A 21,646-nucleotide genomic window follows, 5' to 3' on the forward strand; every position below is an offset into this window, starting at 1 on the left:
GCTTATCCCACGTTTCTCCCCCCTCTTTTTGCTGAGTCCTCACATCACACAGGCCCCGCTCTGTAGCTGCAGAGAAACAGATCTCACTGTGCTGCAGGAGGGGAGCAGGAATTGGAAGGGGGAGCACAGTGCAGGACTTGACAAAAACTAATGGTAGCAAATAAGGGAACTGCTACAGAGAAGAAGGCAGCAGGGGAAATGATCAGTTCAAAGAAATGAGGACAGGAGGGAGGGACAGACCGGCCGGGCCAGTGCATGCAGTTGAAGCAAGACGAAAGGAGACTGTTTCCGAATCCGGACAGAGGATGCTGTTTTGGGATGTGTTGTGAAGACAGGGAGGGATTGTGTCAATGTGTGTATGTGACAGTTTATAGATCACCAGAGGTAGGATTTAAAAATAGTATAGATTCTCTGCTATGCAGATCTCTGCTGTGATGTTGCTCTGACCTCTGGAAGGTTTTTTTTTCTTTCCAGAAACTCATTGATTTTTCTGAGAGACTGAAATGTGATGTAGGTATGTAGCATACAGTGGTAAAATTGTACTCTCTGGCAGTGTTTAATTTTGGTGGACTCTATGCTAGCAATATGGATCCCCAGCAGCCTGTTTTTAGCCTAATGAAGCGGTTCTGTCCTTGTCTCAGCCTGCTGCCGCTGCCAGTAGGTATACTCTGTCTCTGTTTGTAAAATTTCTAAACAAAAATTGACGTTAATTTATCTTTTTTTTTTTTTTTTTTTGCCATTTATAACATATCTCAATGAATAGTACTAGCTGGAACTATTTTACATGAACAACAGCTTTCAAACAGTGTGTGGAATGTTGAGAGGTACAGGGCTGGTCGGGTATTTACACATACTCATCATCGGCATGATTTTTAAAGTAATTTAGGACTTTTAATGATACATTTGAACTTCTATTGAAGTTCTCTCACACAAGAAACAAATATAGTGCAAAATTTTGAATTTACTCATAGGTTCCTCTAATTTAGACAGTCAAAATAGCATATTTCCTATTAACATTTGGTATTCCATCATTTGAGTAAGTTGAACCTTAACTATGCCGTGACATAGCCAGTGACATATGGTCATGTCACTGGTTATATCTTTGATTACTCTTTCACTTAGAAGTACAAAAACTTATTTGGATTAATTTAGGGCTCTTGAACTAGTTTAGCTTTTGACCACAGTCTGAAAAATTCCCTTTCCATAAGCTTAATATTGCTCTGCTACATCCATTTTAAAACCATTTGTAGTGTGAGTTTTGGATCATATTTCTGCTGGAACACCTCGCCATGTCAAAGTCATGTCATTCACATTGTGCAAAGTAATCCCTGGCAACAGCCTATACCATGAAGCTGCTACCACTACCATGACAGTGGGTGTAATGTTCTGAGTTTCAGAAGCCTTACCGTGACTTTTTCACAATGTACTGCACTGTTGTTTGAGCTATTTGCCCAAACAAATGTGGGCAAATAGCTCCATATTTGTTCTCTTGGACTGTGAAATATTTAAATGAAAGGTAATTGATTTGTACAGGTGGGCAACTGCAAGGTTCAGTCATGGTAGACGTTGCCTATTTCTTGGTCAACATTCTTTCAACCCATGGTGATGCATACTGACCTTCTTACACAGTGCATACACTGGTGTTCCAAAATCTTGGAGTTTATGACAGACTTGAACTTTGGCAATTTCTTAGTTGGTTTTAGCAATATCCTGACCAATTTCCTTTCATCGGAGGTGGTAGTTTTGGTCAGGTGACGCAAACTTGGACACAGTTTGGTGTTTTAATGTGACAATGACTCCAAAAATACATCAAAATTGTTTTTTGAATGATGAAGGAAGGCTAATATTAAACTTTTGGCATTCATGCCACTTATGAGTATATGTAAACTTCTAGCTGGCATTGTATAAAGAGGGTTTTCAGTTTTCATTGGGGTGTTGCTGATCTGGAGGGAAATTTTGCTTTGGCTTCCCCGCCCTCATAGAGTCAAGACTGGAGCAAGAGTGATGAAAGGCTGCTGCAGGCTGTGGAGCAGAATGAACCTGACAAAGTCACTGCCCTCATTGTCAAAAAAGGTCTCTGTCCAACCAAGCTGGATGCTGAGGGCAAGTCAGCGTAAGTTGGACATTTTATCTTTACAAATGCTGGAAATTTTGTTCTTGGTGTTAATTGTTTTATTTACTTAGTCATAGCTTATTAGCTCTATTCATTATAGCTGTTAATATTTTAAAAGAAACAAGAAAAAACAATTACCTAAGCACAAATAATTTTTCAACTAAAAAAGAAAACATTTTTTTGCTCACACGTTTAATTCACTCTTTACTGCATGGCCCTTTGCTCATGAAACATGTCTTTTTTAGGAACATTAACTTGGAGATAGAATTTCTTCTTTATTATCAGGAATCATTCCAGATGATTTTCCCTCACAAAACATTTTCCCATTTTGGAATTTTACAAACACAAACTATAGTGTGTTTTTAATTATTATTATTACTATGATTGGTATTTTCTGTATTAGAACAACACAATGTTTATAGTTTTCAAATGTTTTTACAAAATAAAATCTGAAAAGTTTATTATCTTTAATCTGATACCCCCAAGTAGAATCTAGTGCTACTGATTGCCTCAGGATGTGACTTAAGTAGAGTGAAAAATGTTTTTATCAAGACTTATAGAAAGCTCATCTTTTGTCATGCATAACTTCTATAGTTTAATTTTAATACTTTAATGTTATCAGTTTCAAATATACCTGTGGTCTTTCTTGTAACATAGAGACTAAAATATGCCTTCATTTTTAATTAAAAATATTTGGTAAAAGGAATCAAGGCAAGAAATATTAGTAAACGCCAGCTGTATTCTTCACATTTGTATTGACTTGTTAGTATATCTTCTGTCAGATTCCACCTCTGTGCATCTAGAGGCAGACTAGATTGCCTGGAGGTAATCATATCTCATGGAGCAGATGTCAGCGTCACAGACGGAGCTGGTATGATATCTGATTATGGGAAGCATGTTATGTTCTTTAAGCTAAGAATAGCCTCTGCCAGATATGCAAACATATATTTGAATTTTCTGTTTGCAACCTGCTGACTACAGGTTTCAGCGCACTTCATCTTGCAGCCAAAAATAGTCAGCACGAGTGTTTAAAGAGACTGCTGCAGGTAAAAATCAGTGACACTGTATCTGATCCAGATCATGCAAAGAAAAAATGTTGCCAAATTTGATCATTTTGTGTGGCGCCTTAGGAGAGACTGGCGGTAGATTGCACAGATGGCATTGGCAGGACACCACTGCATCATGCAGGTACCAGCAATGTTATCTGCAAATATCAAATTCTTCTTTAGAGTTTCTTATACCTTTGCATCTAAGCGTTATTAGATGCTGACACCAGTTGATTGCTTCATACAATGTTATAACATTGTAAAAGCTGTTCTATACTATTTTTTTATTATTTTTTGATTGGATCGTAAAGCGATCAGTGGCTGTTTGTCCAGCACTGAGACACTGTGGGACTTTAAAGCCAACCTTGATGTCCAGGACAATGTAAGTTTGATGACTATAGTTATGTTATGTGTTATTTGGTTGCTGTAAGAATGTAATGCTCTAGGTGATGTTTGAATGATGTCATTTTCAGGACGGAGCCACACCGCTGATCCTTGCGGCCCAGATGAGCAGAGTGGAGCTGTGTGACTTTCTGTTGGGTCGAGGTGCCAATGCAAACACACAGGACAACCAGGGGAGGTACAAAGTGGCTCAGATTTTTTTCTCCAAGACTAAAGAATTTGCTGCAGTAGTAATAAATGACATATCTTTCTACATTTATTCTCTTAGCAGTCAGACTCAGGATGTATGGAGAGCTCCTAAGTTTTAGAAAATGCTGTACTAGTTACATGTTTTGATGCAGCTGGGATCACAGGCTCTCACTGTTTCTCCAAATGGCAGGTTCTGAAACGCGAAGTGGAAGTTCTTGAAATAATCCAGATATCAAATTAAATTATATTTTCTAATTGCAAATATTTGCACAGCAAAGACAATCATCATAGATGGAAAACAAATTTCAGACAGCTTTTGGAAATGTAATGGACTTTCTTTTTTGAGTGAACTAACTAGCTCTCACTAGGGTTATTGTAGGATATATTTTATATATCTTAAGTGATATTATCGAACACTGGTATTTATTATTCTAATAATTGTTTCTTGATGGTCAGGTCGGCATTGATGCTCGCCTGTGAGAGTGAAAGTGTCGAGACTGTAGAGGCTCTACTGAGAGGGGGCTCAAGCACACAACTGGTTGACCAACGTGGCCACAAAGCTGCTGACTATGCCATAACTACAGGCAACCAATGCATTGTTCGCATGTTGCAGGATGGAGTACCCCCAGGTACAAAACAAGGCCTTCTGGGTGTTTTGTGTCATTCTTGTTCTTTTGAAGTGCATACATTTCTTTTCCTGAATGGGTTCACAAGATCTCCCGTGAAGCTAATTGAACCATTTATTTGTCTTACATAATGCTTCCCCAGAAAGTATCTGTAATTGTTTGATAAGAAGCACAACTGGGTGTGTTTGTAGACTGGGGTAAAAAAAGAAAAAGAAACAAACATTTTGCCCAGTGAGTATGTGTACGCATATGAAAACAGATGGGTCATGATAATGAAGATTTGATATGCACGTTAAGCCTAACCACGAAATGATGTTTTAATTTGGTGTATTTACTTTGAGATTCATCAACAGCCCAGACAACAATGAAAAAACTGGTGGCAGGGAAAATTCGCCAAGTTTTCATTTTATTTCAATGTATCTCTTACTTTTAGCTCACTGTGTCTTTTTCCTCAATGCTTACATAGCTTCTCAGAGCGCAGGCGAGGAGGTAATGTTGCATAGTTGTATGTTGCATCACTGCTTCCATCTATGAGACCATGACTTATTTTGGCCCATCATATTGTGCATGTTTCCAATATGAAGTCATTCTTTCAGTGTGCTGCCTTCATTTTCATGGCTTTCTCTCCTCTTTGTCACTGACCCTTTCTGTTATCTTGGGTTTTCTTCTGTTCTGTTTCTTATTTTAAGTTCAGCTTGACCTCTGCTTGTCTGTGATCCCCCTCTTACTCCCACGCAGCCCATTCAAATCCCCTCAGCCACTTCATCAGTGCAAGGGGGGACAACCCCCCGAAAACGGAAAGCTCCTCCACCGCCTCGCTCTCCTCTCCAGGTACAATAACAATCATTTCAACAGATGGCAAGTATTTTTGCATTTATAGTTCTCAGCCTTAATGTACACTCATCATGTCAGCTTGCTATCTACTATTATTTCACCCACAGTACAGATTTAAATAAATTGATCTTTTATTTCAGATAAGAAATATGTTTTGGATGATTATTAAAGTATGTGTACCTTAATTATTGGAATTTCCTGCTTATAGTATATAATGTTTTGCCAAAAGTACAGCACTTAGTGCTTTCTAACAACATTTCACACATCTTTGATCAATATTCATACAAATCTCTCTAGATCATCCAGACTCCTAAAGGTCTTTTCTCATGTGTTCATTTCTTTAACTCTCACCACATGTTTTCATTAAGATTTAGGTTTGACACTTAGTCATGGGAAATTCATTGTTTTGTGTCTCATGAACTATTTCTGTTTGGATCAATATCCTGCTGGACCACCAACATCAAACCGTTTTCAGTTTCTAGCACAGACCAGCAGGTTTTTAATTAATTGTCCTTTTAGTTCAAATAATTCATAATGTCATTCAATCCAACAAGGTCCTCAAAACCTAAACCTTTGGTAGAGAAATGGTCCCACATCATTACACCTCCTACACCATGCTGAACAGTAGGCATGAGAAACCTTTCCCACAGTTAAAGTCCAGCAAGATGTGTTGGTAGTAGGAACAATATATCTCCCAATAATTAATTGGGACAGGCAGTATAGTTGTTATGGAGAATTAGTCAACCCAATATTCAACATTCTGCATAGTTCTGTAGCGCACTTGTCACAATTCTGGTTATTTAAAACTTTTCAATTATTGCTCTGATTGTTACCCTGCAACCGTGGATGTGCTGAGGGTAATGCATGAATAATTTTCCCTCAGCGTGTGATGCTGGGGTATGATAAAGACGAGACACACACACACATTGAGCTTCCTTCACATTCAACCGGAAGATTTATTCTTCTTGTGTGCTCAACCTTCTTATGCCACCAAAGCGGCAGCACCCCTAGCGGTTGTATGTGGTATTGCACAGATTAACTGAAATAACCCTAAATAACTTATTGTAACAAGGAATTAAAGATACAAAAAGAAATGTTGGGGTGCCTATTTTCTTACTTATTGTTTTCATTTACTATTGACTTGTTTTTCACCTCTCTACAATTGCATATATCGGCAAATTTAAGTAGGTATAGTCACTCTCTTGTTGTCATTTGCTGACTTTTTACCTAAGACAAAACCATATAAAGAAAAAAAGACATTTGTCTCAATCTGTGTTCCCATGTAGATATTCCTTTGGTAAACATTTGATTTTCGGTATCATCTCTCCATTGATACTTTTTGTTCTTGTTCCAATCACAAAGATCCAGGACCTCTCAGCGGGATCTGCCAAGTCTTCAAGTCCAGCGCTCCCTGCCAAATCCCCTGAGCCCCAGAAATCCCAATCTCCATCTCCCCAACCTCCTGAAACTCAGCAATCATCTCAGGTAAAGCTTTACTTTTACTACATTTTCCTGATTTCTTTGGTTCTCATGCTGCATGAAATTCTGTCTCTGAATTCTGTGGTTGTCTGTGTGGATTAGGCAGAGGATGAGGAAGTGTTTGAGGAGATCCGACGGCTGCGACTGGAGAGAGGGCGCCTGCTTCAGAAGATTAAGGCCTTGGAGCAGCAGCAGCAGAGCGCCCTATCTGCTCTGGAGGAGGTACAGACTTTTAGAGAAAAGTACTTTCTTCTGCTTTTATTGCTGAATCAGTCAATTTTATTCATAAACTAAATAATAAGAACTAGCTCTAATCACCAGTTGTACGTGTGCACAATAGCTGTCCCAACTAAAGCAGCATCTGAAGGAGGCAGAGGCTGAGAGGGACAAGCTGCTGGAGGAGCTGAAGGGGGCTCATGGGATAGGGGCCAGTGACTCAGAGGATATGGATGAAATGCTGGACTTCCCTGGTATACAGTCCTGAGAACTTTCCCATTCTAGGAATGGAACATGGATAGACTTCCCTGCATCAGACCTGTCTGGAAGACAATTGATTCACTTTTGTTTTGGTCTCTCCTGAATGTTCCCTGTAGAGAAGCTCCTCTCCAAGCGTTCTAGAGTGTCCCCTGCCCAGGATGAAGCCTCTTCACAAACAGATACGGACTCACCTGGCCCGTCTCCTGCTCCTGCAGACCCAGGATCAGTCGCTGAGTTGCAGAAACAAATAGAGGAACTAATTTCACAGAATGCCGAACTTGTCCTTAAAGTGCAGGTAAGGCAAAACAGCATAGTGGTGTCAATTAGATGTAGGGTTTCCCTGCTGAGTGTTCCTGACTCGCACATTAGTGATAATCACCAAAAGAAAACTCATCATGATGCTGCACTCACTTGCAGGTGACGGAATTGGAGAAGCGTACAGAGACAGAGACAGTTCATGACTAAATCCCTGAGAGAGTTATGAACAAATTAGCATCAGATAGAATCATTTTGTAAACATCACCCTTCATCTGGATAATTTTGGTTGCAGAAAATAGAACTCTTTATCTATGAAGTTTGTGTAAACCTTTTGTTGTTTGTTCGCCACCGCAAATATGACCATCAGGGATCCAGTCTCAGAGTGTAAGATTAGCATTGCTGCCTGACAAAAGACCTCACAGAGAGACATCAGCTCAGAGATCAGGGCTAAAACCAAAAGAATAGACTTTGTAAGGATGGATAGAAATAAGAAACAGAAAAATCTTCTAGTGGCTGATAAGCAAATGGCAAAGTGAGTTTGGTTCACAGGTAGACACTGGTGGCTTACTGCTTTAAAACACTAAATATCTATGGTAAGGTTTGAAGTTGTTAAGCCCTATTAAGAATTAAATGTATACTAAACTTTTAAAGGAGGGACAATTTTCAAAACTGGTTTTAATCAATCATTTTTGCTCCCGCACTCTGAGTTTCAAAATCAAGTATGGTATCAACTATTGACCCAGTCAAGGCCGTAATAACCTCATGTTTTTTTGTTTTTTTTTTCAAGCCAGAAAGAAATCTGAGGTTCTCATGACAGAAATAATTTGAGCCTGTGTGAAATCTTGATCGAAGAAAATCACAATGAAGTTAAACCCCAAATGTAGTGTTTTTGAATTGATAAACTTATGTATTAAAATACATAAATAACTTAAAGTACAAAAAAGAATAGTAGTAGACTGTTCATATGTCTGCATTATTAGACACACATTATTCACTACTTGAGCAAACAAAAGTCCGCTCCTGAAAATTATTTTTTACAGTATGAATATAACATCCACAAAAAAGGAATCAAAAAATGTGTCCCTATAAGATTTAACTCATCTTATTCGACTATGATTCTTTCTGTATTGGTTACAGATGCTGGAGATGTTTGAGAAAGATGATACGGACATGCAGACCACCAGCTCAGACTCAGTGCCCATGACTCAGTATGAGACTTTGAGGAAGGAGTTTGAAGCTCTTCAGGAGCGCTTCTCTCAAGCCCAGGCTTCACTGGAAGCCTACCGTGTTTCTGACGAGCAGTGAGCTGACTTCATTTATACACCACAGGCATCTCAGTGCAGCTTCTACACTTCACTTAGCCATGAATCATCTATTTTTAGATCAGCACAATAATATCTCTTTCAAAATCCAAGTATGTTTTTTTTAAAGGTCCTTTATTCAAAAAAGAAGCCATATATTTACTTCTACGTAGATTTATTGCACCGTGGTTTTCTTTTTATCCTAAAACACTTGTGCGAGGTTGTTAAAGCAACAGTTTATATTAAAATTATCCTCTTTGTTGTAATAATAAATTAGACTTACTAGATTTGATTATCTTTTTACAGGTAAAAAATATTTCATGGCTAGAAACTGACTTTTGATCTTGTTTGCTGAGAAGTTGCATGTGTTGACGTCACTTTGTTGTCATGTCATGCAGAAGCAAAGGCAGCTCTCAGAATGGAGGCGGAGATCCAGAAATCACAGGAGCTCTAGAAGAAAAGCTGCGTGGTTTAGAAGAGCAGCTGGCCTCCTCCCAGTCTGAGCTGGAGGAGCTAAAAGAGCAGATGCGACTTGGGGTGCTTTCTGTGGAGTGCACTGAAGGAAACGTTAGTGCAGCAGCTGCAGAAGAAGAAGGTGCGAGCCAGGAGGCGCAGCAGCTGAGAGCCAGGGTGACGGAATTGGAGGAGAAGCTCATAGAGAGACAGGGCGAGGCAGAGGGTCAGAGCAGCCGGGACAATGACACAATCAAACAGCTGACAGAGAAAGTGAAGGAACTCCAGGCTGCTCAGATAGAGTCTGTGCTCAAGGAAGAAGAAGAAAACAAAAGAGGAGAGGCAGAGAGCGTGAAGTCCCTCAGTGACAGAGTTGTCGAACTGGAGGCAGCCCTGGCAGAGAGCCGGACTTCAGGGAAAGAGGGAGCAGCGGCAGGAGATGGGGATCGGGTCCGGCGTCTTCAGGAGCGCTTGGCTGAATTGGAGGGAGAGCTGAGGAAGTGCGTCCCCCGTTCAGAGCTAGACGAGGTTCAGGTGACCCTTGGACTCCAGTGCGAACAACTTGCCAGGGAGAGGGCAGACGTGGCTCGACGGCTCAATGATGCCCTCCTGGAGCTGGAGAGACTCAGAACTCCTCAACGTGGAGATGAAGAGGAAGAAGAAGAGGAGGAGGAGGAGGGCCATTCAGAAAGCTCAGAGCCCTCCGTCAAATCAGGTTGGCTTACTTTTCTGGATTGGATACTTCTGTGTTTATTGACAATTTAGCTTCTGTTGTCTTCCAACTGTGTCTGGTCAGATCAATCCAGGCAAACTTTGGCAGCAATGAAGGAGGAACTGGAGGTGGCGAGGCAGGAAGCAGCCCAGGCTCTGGACTGCCTCTGTGCCGAGCGGGAGGGCCGTGCGCAGGACGCCTTGCAGCTGAAAGACGCTGTGCCACTTTCAAAGCATAAAGAGGCACTGTCTGCAGTGTCGGAGCAGCTTGCTCAAACTCTGCAGGAGCTCCAAGAGGAGAAAACATTAAGAGCTCAAGCTGAGGAGCAGGCAGCTAATCTCCAGACAGAGCTGCAGGCCAAACAAGACGCCATTCCCAAAGAGGAGCATGAGAAGGTCAAGGTCAGTGCAGAGAAGAAAGAAATAAAAAAAGGAATGCAAGTAAATCTTACAATTTTTCCCCTTTTTGCTTCAGTTTGTTTATAATATTCAAATCTCCCCTGGACAGATTTTTAGAAACTGAGATCTAACCTGTGCTTCCTTGTTTGAAAGGAAGAGCTCCAGCACGCCCTGCAGGCCAGTGAGAGCAGTGCAGCAGCAGTGCAGGAGGCCCTCAGTGAGAAAGAGACAGAGCTGAGAGAGCTGAAGTCCCAGAAGGCTGCAGAACAGGGTCTGATCTCCAAGGAAGACCACGAGGCACTGCGCCTCTCTCTACAGGCAGAGATCAACGCCATCACAGCACGGTTCAACGACCTCACCAGGAAACACGAGAAGACATGCACCGAGGTTTGTTCAGCGTGTTACTGGGTCTGTTGTCAGTCCTCTTTAGTGGCTTCTAAAGCCAAAGTAGATGTTATTGTTTCTGCGACACACTGAGCCGTGCTTCCTTTGGGGCTTCTGTCTACCCTTTACATTATTCATCTAATGCTTTTCCTCTTCATTGCCTATCATTGTTGCAATGATTCCTCTTTGTGCTCATGGATGTTTTAAAAGTAGTGTTGAATTAGCACTCTGTAGTTTTGCTACATGTTGGGCTCTGGTGTTCTAATATAAATACTTGATCGAGATTTTTGTCCTATAATTTGATCTGAGACCTGTCAGTCTGGATGTTCTGTGGAGATCTTTAAAAGTTTGACAAAATTATTGAATCGACCTCACCCTGAAGACCAAGGAATACTATAGGGATGAAATTGGGAAAAATATTACGCTATGGTTAATTTCTAAAAAAAAAAACATTCAACGCTTTAAGCATACTACAGAACACTGTTCAACTCATCACCTGAAAATGTAAAAATGATTTCACAATATCAAACATACCAAACAATGGTCATCTACTTAAACAGTTAGTTAGAGAAGCGGCAAAGATGTTCAAGGTTGGTAAATCTTGAAGAGCCTCATGAATCCACAACTCAGGTGGCCAGTCTCTCAGCAGGACATCTATTAGACATGCACTCTACAAATCTGATCTTTTCGACGAGTGGTAAGAATTAGCCATTTCTAATAAAAGGTCAGAAGATGTCCCATTAAAAGTTTATCTTAAGACATATAGTGAGACTTGCAGTGAAAGGTAATTGTACAGAGTTAGACTGAAGGGGTTTTAATAGGTTTACATATGGATATGCATTAATGTACATATAGTCATGCTACAAATTAAAATTTTTGTACAAATAAAACCCTGTATCCTTAACATTCCAACTTGTGCTGGTCTTTCAACATAAACAGGATAATATACATTAAAGTTTGTGGTTGTACTGTGACAAAATGTAACCAAAATCTAGGTTGTACATTGATATCTTTGGCTAATGAAGGTGAAAGAATCCTTCAGCTGTAATCAGAAAACCCGGTCTGCACAATAATTTTTCTTTGTATAACATTTGTTGTTAATCTGGTCTAGGTATTCCAGGTGCAGAGGGAGGCGCTATTTCACAAAAGTGAAAGGCAGGCAGCAGAATCCCAGCTGGTGGCAGTGCAGAAGCAGCTCTCAGAGCTACAATCCCAGTCCAGCCACATCCAGGAGCTCCACAAAGACATCCAAGAGTCCCAGGGTCTAGTCAAAGAGAAGGACCGTAAGGTAACAGAGTACAGCTCTGTTTTTAACAACAAGCGTGGTTGAGGTTTTGAGATGGCAAGCTTCATCCCGTCTTGTCTGACGTTTGGTTAGATAACAGAGCTTTCCAAAGAAGTTTTCCGGCTCAAAGAGGCCTTGGGAGCTCTCTCCCCTCCTCTCGGAAGCCCATCCCCTCCCTCGTCTTCTTCCATGCAACATGGCAATCCAGGCCAGCAGGTGGCGCTGCAGAACAGGGTTGGCATACTCACCCAACAGCTGCAGGTGAGCAAAATGTGACAGAAGTAGTTTAATGTGAAAAATATGAATACCATAAATATTTGTTGTATCAATTTTAGGGATGTATTGATAAATCTAAATACTTTTTGCACACAAATTAATCCAATGTATACGCATGATAACAACAATCAATGTTTTATTTCAGCAGAGGTTTGTGCAGGACAGTCTGTTGTTTCTAAGCATACAGTAATGCCAAAGGTATTTGGTCTCCACACACTATGATCACATTCAGGTGCTTCTATCAGGTCACAGATGTAAATAAATGTGGACAGCTAATTCACTTGCATAGGAAGGCGGTGGGCAGGGTAAAATGCCCTTTTAAACAATGAGTAAAACCTTGACGCTGCAAAGAGTGGGACCAATACCATAATAAATCCTACGGATTTTATTGAAGCTCCTATGTGTGTAAAGGCAGCTCAGTGATTACCTTTGACAGAATAGTGCATCTCTAATTTATGTGAGAAACATTGTTCCTCAATACTTCATGATTCTGCTGATAATGTTTTTCACGCAGAGTAGTTTCCTGGAGTGCTAAGCTAATCCTGAAAAGACTTGTTGATAAATTAACTCATATTTTAGTGCTATTGTAGTTAATCATACTCAAACGTAGCAACAAAAACAAACAAAAAAAAACTGTCCTCTTTGCTTATAACCTTAGCACTTTGTTTTTAACATAGGAAAATTAAAATTGCTCTCAGGTGAGATCACGTAGGCTGACGGGGAACTGTTGCAGACGATAGACTTTCTCTTTCACTGCAAAAGCCCTTGCAGGGCTTTTGACTTAAAACCCAGACTTGTTGGGTCAGCAAAATAACATGCCTGTGTAGTAAGACTGGGCTGTGATTTAAATGCACAGATGATACAACAACAACCTGGATCAAGACATTGAGTTTAGTCAAGTACTCCAGTACAGATAATTAAAAATAGAACCAACTTAATACTTGGGTTGCATCAGATCAGGATATCTCTAATCAGTACATTGAGTATCAGATACTCTGGCTCTTAACTCTGAAGTGATTTTTTTTTTTCCAGGACTGGGAGAGAAAGCACAGACAGGTGGTGGCTGTGTACCGCTCACATTTACTAGCAGCTGTACAGGTCAGTTAAGAATACATGTATATGCACAAAGTAAATGTAAAACTGTCTCATTGTTAAGTGTATGTTACATGTGGTTAGTTGAGTATATGTGGTTTGTTTTATCTGGTTCATTGATGCAAAACTTCCATATTTAGTCTGATTCCTGAGCCAATTAAATTATGTTTGTACTGCAAAAAAAGGGAAAACAAAATAGATTATGAGCAACTCGGCTTGTTGAATTACAGTTTGGCCAGATAAATATATATACTGAAAAATGTCATGAGAAACTCGAGATGAAATCAGCTTAATCTGTTGATTAGCCTTATACTGTTTATACGTGAAGGTAGGAGAGAACTTCTTGGACTTTTTTCAAAATTACCTGAGCTGACCTAGTTTGTAGTTTTAACTAACAACTATTGGTATGCCTAGGTTGGCCAGTGTCTGAAAGAGTTCAATTAAAGTTCCCAATGTGGAAGAAATTCAGAAATGAACAGTGCTCATGTAATAGTTTAATATTGTTGCAATCAGACCAGAAATGTACAGCATAATCTTTCCCTGATAATGGGCTTTGCCACTTTGCTCAACAGGGTCGCATGGATGAAGAGGTACAATGTCTGCTGCTTCAGATCCTGAGGATGTCACAGCAGGGACACTGAAGTCTCTGCAACTGGCACCACACATGTAAAGCTCCATCACTCTAATCTATAGGACCAAGATAAGGGAGACCTAAGTTAGAATGCCAAACACAGCCAATCCACAGTCCGACATAGTTGCATGTGTATATTATGAACCTCAAACAACAACCCTAATTCTTGCCTGAATAGTAATATTCAAGAAAATTGAATGGGGAATGCTTTTGTTTTGTTTTTTTTTATTTGTAAGAACCTAATGATAGGAGATATGTAGATACAGAGTGGGTATTTTGATGATAGAATCAAGCACTGATCGTGTGACAAGTCTACTGATTTTACATAAAGTTGTTATAATAAAAAGAAAACAATTGCTCTCCCTTGTGATTATTTTTCACATTTAGTCAAAAACTTTAGATGTAAAGGTCCACCTTTCATCTGAGTGGCCATGGTGTTCGACTGGCCCTGTCAAAGTTCATACCTTAATCTAATTTAAGAGCAGTGGTATAACTTTCAAATTGCTGTCCATAAATAATTAACAACCAATTTGGCAAAACAATTTTGCTTTATTTGCTTTTGTTAAGATGGTACAAAGATATCTCAAAGGACATCCAGCTGTAGAATCAGCAAAATGTGTTCTCCCATGTACTAACTCAAAGGGGTTGAAAACATTCGTGTACATAAATGGTTTACTCACTATTTAGCTCCAGTTTTGAAAACTATCTCTTTCCTTCCGTTTAACAAATATATAGCACTTTATGTTGGTCTTTTGTCTAAAAGCTTCAAAATGAAATGAAAACCATCTATTTTCATTTTTAATCTTTTAACTCGGTAGCATAATTTCTCACTAAAAGTGAGAAAAACACAGCCTAATTTGAGTGCATTAAAGTAATTGGTTTTTACAGTCAGTGAACCAACCAGTTAATCTTCCCAGTAATAATATTTTGTAAAACAGCATTTGGAGTCCATAGGTGCAATATTTGACCATTCCCCTCTAGATAATATTTTTATTGATATTAGCAGGTGGAGACAAGGGTCTGTCAATGAGTACAGTTAAGGAGTCACAATTAACAACACATTATTTTATCTGTACCCTTTCATAATTTATTTTATTGACTAAACATAATAGTGAAGAAGGGGAAATTTTTTTTTTGAGAAATTCCTGAGAACGCAAAGGGGGGGTTGAAAAGCGTTCAAAAATATTCACATTCTGGTCTCATCAAAAGATTTATCTAATTTACCTGTCCTTGATACACAGAAGAAAAAAATTTAATAAAATCCAAAAGTACTACAGTGACACAGATGTAATGAGCCACTTCCTGGTGTGCCCTGATGAAACAACACAAACCTGTTTAGCTTAAATACAAAGACGTTGACACAGACATGATCATTAAAGTACCAAATTTTCCTGAGCTGGGACAAACGGAGGGATTGCACATCCTTATCACTATTTTAAGTCCAATCACTGCAGAGAAAAGCAATCGGTGAAAGGAAAGGACATCTTTTCTGAGGATCTCACAAAAGAGATTAATAATAAAAACAGCTGAAAGACTGTGATTATCTAGCAGAAAACTGGAGCAGCTTACATCACTGTTTACAAATATAACAGCTTAATTATCCTGAACTTTGTTTATCTTTTTATTGGCATGACAAGAAAATGTAGTCTTTTTGCAATGAGTGCAGAACTGCACATTATGTACACTGAGACAAATGCCTGCCAGTGTAGTTATTAAGGCACTGGGAAAAATACATGCAGGTACCTCTCAACAAATAATGGAATTAAAACTTAGTTATTCAATTCAAAAAGTAAAACTCCTGACTTAAACCTCTCTCTGAGGTTCAGGTAAGGACAGTTATCTGCCCACATAAGCAAAGTGTTACCACGGTCATTAAAGCAGGTATTGGTACTTTTGGCAGTGTAGGCAGTTGCCAAATTCTCCTGAAAAATGAAATCAGCATCTCTTTACAGCTTGTAAGTAGAGGGAAGACTGAGTTGCACTAAAATTCCCTGATAGACAGACGGCTGCGTTGATTTTGAACTTGAAAAAACACAGTGGACCAACACCTGTTGACAGCTGTGTCTCTTCACTCTTCTTCCAGACTCTGGAACCTACATTTTCAAATGAAAATAGAAATTTACTTTCATCTAAAATGATGACTTTGGAAAACTGAGCGACAGTACAGTGCCTTTTCTCTTTAGTATGACGCTTTGTATGTCTCTATTGCAGGAGCAACTTGAATATGAGTCATATTCAACGTCCTGTGATCCACCTGTGTGTCACCTTCACTGAACTCTCCAATAATGTGCTTGGAAACAGCACTTTATGAACAGACAGCTTCTTTAGCAGTGACCTTTTGTGAATTATTCTTCTGCTGGTCACGTCGGTGTTCTCACCTATCCTATCATTGTAGAGCACACAACATGGTCGTAATATAACATTTCTTTGTTGTAATTAATTATTTTTAAATTTTTTTTTAATATTTAGAGTTTTTTTCTTGGAAGCATATTTTTGGGACTTAAGTAGCCGTAAGTCATAATCAATAAGATTAACATAAATAAATGCTTAGGAGATGTCACTGTGTTTGATGATGTATAGAATATATGAATTTCACTCTTAATTATATTACAGACTTAAATTATTTCTGATATTCCAATTCATTGAGTTGTACCTGCACAGTTAGTTAGAAATGGAGACATTAGCTTTGACTCAGGATAGAGGATTCATCGCAGAGTAAGTCTGCTCAGTCACAGGCTTGTGTAAGTTCATTATACTGCAATCAATTCCTTACAAACAGCAAACAAGACCACATTTGTTAATTGATGAAAATGTAGAAAAGCTTCATGTTTTGCTGATACTGTGGCAAAATATAAAGTACATGAGCGTGTGCAGCTCGTACATCGAACACCGAATCAGTGTTTCTTCTTTGTGCCTTCTCAGATATTGGAGACCGATGTAGAAACAGCGAGTCGTTGCATCCCAAAGAGAGAGACGGCCGTCTGTTGCGTCTCAGACACACAAACCTACAGTCATTTTCTGCATATTTGAAGAAATTTGCTTCTCAATCTGAAGGCTGACATGTCTTGAGTTTATATCTGTGACAGATAATCGGTTTCAGTTTTTCCTCTGGTCAAGTTCATTGTTGGCAGAAAGAATGGCCCTTGGTCGTGGATTACTGGAAACACTTGTTAGTTTTTTATGCTTAATGATGTGGCACTCTGGATTCTGGTTCACTTAATGTCCGCATGTCGAGGCATTAATGACGTACATTGAAACATTTGGTTCAGGCTGACAGCCAGAGGAAAGAAGGAGCTTGACTTGATTCTGCACTTTCATGGGAAGTATCTTCAAGGCAAAAAAGTAGAAGTGTTCTTTCAGGATGAAAAAATCATCTATTCAGTTCTGAGGCCAAATGTTTCCCAGAGTCCAGACGAATTCAGCTGTGAAAAATGGAGAGAAACATATTATGGTTACTGAGGAATAACATATTGTGTGAATCATATATATTTCCATTTAATATAATATATATGTAAACTGCAACTAATATATATCACTAAGATGACACCTCAATAGTCCTGTAGTGACTTAAAAGTCTTAAAAGTTTTCATACCGACAAAATTTGTTCCGGGGAAATGATACTTGATTGTCAGTTGCTTCTTTCTTTTTTAAATGCAAAAGATTTGAGACTGAAGCAGAGGTTAATTTCCCAAGCCCAGCAGAATAAGAAACCTAAAAATAAACTAGAACTACAATGAAAATATTTAGACCAAAGCATATTTATTAGAATGGCACAGTCAATGTCCACAGCAAAGTATCACTTAGAATCTGTGGCAAAACTGGAAATTTCTGGATCACAGATAAGCTCCATTGAAATGGACTGAGGCTGAGCTCCAGCAGCAAATAACAGGCAAATAATACAGTGTAAAGTAAAAATAAATCATGCATTATTTTCTTAAACGAAAACATTATAAGTGACTTTGTGTGGCTCCATCATATAAAACTTCTATCAAAGTTTGTGGTAATAACTTCTTTTTCAACACACTGAAATGATTAAATTTTTAATCTATCTGATTCTATGCTTTTTTTTTTTACCACATCAAAAGCAACAATTGCTCTGATTGGTAAAACACTGAGAGTGTCAGCTGCAATCAACTTTTAATATTTGCATGTAAAACCATTCAAATAATGATCTCTACTTTTAAAATTAACACATGCTGTAGCTTACCATCTCACAACAACCCGGGTGGTTCACTGTTTCCTCCGGACAGCTTGTTTAAGATGAAGCTCACTTTCCGCTGCAACAATTGGCAGCTCGTTCTTCAAGTGGTACGTTATAAGATGGCTTATACTCTCAAACAACATGTCTTTAGTTCGGACCTGTATGGGGATAAACAAGTTTTACATTATGCAAACAAAATTTTGGTGTCAAAAAACAAACAAATTGTTTTATTTAAGTCAGGTGTAAATTGAAACAGACTCACTACGCCTTCCGGGTCCACTAGCAGCAGGTGTTTGGGCAGGCCACAGTGCATGCCTGTTAGTACGTACTGACCAGGGTTGGTGGTGCTCTCACGGACCAGGAAGTCCCCATCTCGAACCAGGAGTTTCTCTGCGTCTCTCCGGCTCATGCGACTGTGGTACCACGTTTCCCTGCGTAGTTGCTCCTCGTTTGGGGCCACAGGGGCTCTGCGTCTCGGGGGGCTAGGCCACTGATCCTCTACGTTTCGAACACCCCCACCTCCAACCTGAGAACCAGAACCCACTAATACACTGGACCCAACAGCTCCTCCACATGCCTCATGGAGCTTTAGGGCATCCTCGAAGGGTCCTGCAGAGGCACAAGAAGTTTAGTTATTCAGTATATCTGTTCTGCTTCCGTTTTTCCACTCCCTTGGGTATGTCTAGGGTAAATCTCAAGACTCACTCATATCAAAGAGGTCCTTTTTGGGACTATCATGTGCTCTAGCCCCTTTATGTCCATCTGCTCCATGCGTAAAAGATTCAAGGTTTTCCAAACTTTGTGTATTTACATACTGGTGCTCTTCATAGTCCTTGCTGCCTGGAGGCTGACCATCAGCACACAAGTAACCATCTATTGCAAGAAGTGAGACAAAATTAAATTAAAATATCACTTTAAGAATGTTTTTATAACCTCCTGCTATTGTGACTACAGTTTTAAAATTTGACTCTAACAGAGTTGATTAAGTTGTTCCTAAGTGTACCTAAGTTGTTTTTTCATACAAGAATCACACATATCTCTTTTTTAATAACTGGCCTAGAAATCAAGGAGGGTAGAAAAGGATAATATCATCAAATATCCAAAAACTTAACTATAGTAAACTGTTATCATAAATGATATAAAGCGCAGTGTAAAAGGATTAACCTCTTTGCATGTTTCATTGCTGAATTACATGCAAAAGGATCAAACTAATCAAAAACTAAATACTAATACAAGAATGTACTGTAAGTGTAAAGCAATACAAAAAGAGTGTAAGACAAAACTAAGAAATTTAATACAAATAAATAAGTTCACCATGGAACAATGAACAATAATTGCCAAACTCAAAGAATAAAGTGAGAACCTAACACTTACTGATAATGACAGAAATAATAAGTTTCTGAAAACAACAGTGAACCTCCACAGCAACAAAAGGTCACTTAGTATAGCTCGTTATTAAAAACACTTTATGAAGGTTGTTGATACTAAGTCAGTAGGTGTAAGGGCACAAATATGTTTTCACATCGGGCCAATTTTGATTGGATGGCATTTTTCTCTTGATACAATTATTATTGAAAATTTCTTTTAGCACTTACTCAGGCTTTTATTTGTTTAAAAAAATTGCTTAATGATCTGAAGCATGTAAGTGTGAGGGGAAAAAAGCAAAACAGAAGAATTTTATCAGGGGGCAAGTACGTCGTTTTTAACCAGCAATAACTACTTTCAGCCACAAGGTGTCGCACCTGAGCCACAGGTCGTCTCAGTGTCCCAATGAAGCTCATAACAGAGTTGACCGAGTGGATAAGATCCCTGCTCTCTCCTGACCTGTGAGCCCATCTGTCAACACAACAACACATTTTAAACACACAGTAATCTCTTCTCCCCTCAATGCAGTTCTGAAACACACAATTTAAATATTTCCTACAGTACGTCTGTATACAGTGAACAGGCAGCATAGCGAGAGGCATGCAGTTTCTTTTTATGCAATCATGTCTATAATAGTTATGGTGCAGGCACATCAAGATGAATTATAGCACATATATTGGGAGCTTGTGTGGTATAATTCTGTTTTAATGTGGGGAAGCAGCAGACAAACACGTCATAACCAATTTGAGGGATGCTAAGTCAAACATGGCATTTTGGTAATAAACTTTAATTATATGATTATGAAGGTCAGCTGTACTTTATATAACATCTGTGACAATATTGGATCGCAAGATAGCTATTTCACTGCTGGCAGCTTCAGTGTTAAAGCTGAATAAAAACTATAAGTGTATGTCAATATCTAGCTGAAAAATATCAACATTACATATAAGTTATCATGTCAACTTTATAGGTGTATAAAGACAGAATTTCACCTACACTGTTCTTAGCAAAGAGTCACAAATGCATATTTAGAATCCACAGCCTGACCTGACAGGATACCGTTTCCACATTCATGATGCTCACCTGAGTTGCAGTTTTGCTCTGTGGCTGGGTGTGGATGTGACCCAGCAGGGCCCCAGTGGGCCTCAGCCTAGAGTCCACGACTCCCCCAACAGGCGGCTCCTTCCCAGGGATGCTGTTGTAGTAATCATGCTCTGATGCATCTTCATCCTCGCCCCACACCAGCTCCTCTGTCCTGACAGGCCTAAAGTCAAATGCACATTCTCTGAATTCATGGCTAAATGTCACAGGAAATAACCTAAGATTTTCTAAATTCTTTCCAGTTCAACTTCTTGCCATAATTAATTAGAAAAGGAAATCTCAGTTCACAGTTGTGCACGTCCAAATGTGATCTATAAAACTATGAAGACTTGCTGCTGGTCACAGGAAGGTGGATGTTTATTTGAAACCGGAACAGAAGATAAAGCTTAGCTTGAGTTTCTGCTTTGTTTGCAAAAGCGTCATTCAATAATTGATGCTTGGTAAAAGTGTGAAAATATCTAAGCATTCAAAGTTTCAAACAAACACGAAAGTAACACAAGAACAAAAGTATTAAAAGATCAACAGTAGATCAGGTTTTCTAATGTAGCCAAAATGCTCTATGTATGAGGTAGCACAAAGGCCTGAAAAGCCCAATATTTAACACTTTTCTGTGTTTTTGTTTTTGATGTTTACTTATGACTTCATGTATGCAGTTGTTTCAGGACTGTGTTACCTCTCAACAGATGACATGGTTTTAGGAGGGCTGTGTAGATACTGTTTGAACTGCAGCTCAAAAGCCTGGCCAATGGTACTGATGACACTCTGGGCTAAGCCATCCGAACACTCCAGGATGTGACATGCTGTAAAAAATCCAAACGGTTATGGACCCATACAGAAAAACAAGTACCCATACACATCATCAGTATATGTAAAATGCAATGTGGATGATATATATAATGAAAAATACAAATTTAAAGGAGTATAAACACTTTGTGTACAAAAAAATAAACCTTACCTCTTTGATTTACTGGATCTTTGGCTACATATGCAACATAATCTGGTGTGTCCTGCAACAAAGAAAAT

The 21,646-nt window shown here is 39.1% G+C and overlaps 2 protein-coding genes across 4 annotated transcripts in view; one reads left to right on the forward strand and one right to left on the reverse strand.

The window, feature by feature from the left end:
* ankrd24 (ankyrin repeat domain 24) lies at positions 1-16,403 on the forward strand. The gene is made up of 21 exons (XM_028026615.1): positions 1-657; positions 1,983-2,113; positions 2,896-2,984; positions 3,095-3,159; positions 3,244-3,301; positions 3,471-3,541; positions 3,633-3,739; positions 4,207-4,379; positions 4,843-4,865; positions 6,573-6,695; positions 6,792-6,911; positions 7,030-7,159; positions 7,283-7,461; positions 8,562-8,725; positions 9,124-9,893; positions 9,975-10,291; positions 10,442-10,675; positions 11,784-11,960; positions 12,051-12,218; positions 13,266-13,331; positions 13,898-16,403. The coding sequence occupies exons 1-21, from the start codon at positions 586-588 to the stop codon at positions 13,964-13,966; spliced, it is 3,306 nt and encodes a 1,101-aa protein (XP_027882416.1). The 5' UTR covers positions 1-585; the 3' UTR covers positions 13,967-16,403.
* The window catches only part of shc2 (SHC (Src homology 2 domain containing) transforming protein 2), an 18,623-nt gene continuing 11,727 nt past the window's right edge, over positions 14,751-21,646 (reverse strand). For all 3 annotated transcript variants that reach the window (XM_028026624.1, XM_028026625.1, XM_028026623.1), the window contains 8 exons: positions 21,579-21,630; positions 21,297-21,423; positions 20,606-20,786; positions 19,900-19,993; positions 18,863-19,030; positions 18,420-18,766; positions 18,164-18,315; positions 14,751-17,378 (listed from right to left, as the gene is read on the reverse strand). In XM_028026624.1, the coding sequence (XP_027882425.1) occupies positions 18,187-18,315; positions 18,420-18,766; positions 18,863-19,030; positions 19,900-19,993; positions 20,606-20,786; positions 21,297-21,423; positions 21,579-21,630 (1,098 nt within the window). In that variant the 3' untranslated portion in view covers positions 14,751-17,378; positions 18,164-18,186. The remainder of the gene's footprint in view (positions 17,379-18,163; positions 18,316-18,419; positions 18,767-18,862; positions 19,031-19,899; positions 19,994-20,605; positions 20,787-21,296; positions 21,424-21,578; positions 21,631-21,646) is intronic.

The sequence above is a fragment of the Xiphophorus couchianus genome, chromosome 9, assembly GCF_001444195.1.
Source record: "Xiphophorus couchianus chromosome 9, X_couchianus-1.0, whole genome shotgun sequence".
Classification (NCBI taxonomy): domain Eukaryota; kingdom Metazoa; phylum Chordata; class Actinopteri; order Cyprinodontiformes; family Poeciliidae; genus Xiphophorus; species Xiphophorus couchianus.

Coding starts and splice junctions, on each gene's coding strand:
- ankrd24 (XM_028026615.1), top strand. CDS start 586: ATGGATCCCCAGCAGCCTGTTTTTAGCCTAATGAAGCGGTTCTGTCCT. Junction 4,380..4,842: donor GCAGGATGGAGTACCCCCAG/GTACAAAACAAG, acceptor ATGCTTACATAG/CTTCTCAGAGCGCAGGCGAG. Junction 7,160..7,282: donor TGAAATGCTGGACTTCCCTG/GTATACAGTCCT, acceptor TGTTCCCTGTAG/AGAAGCTCCTCTCCAAGCGT.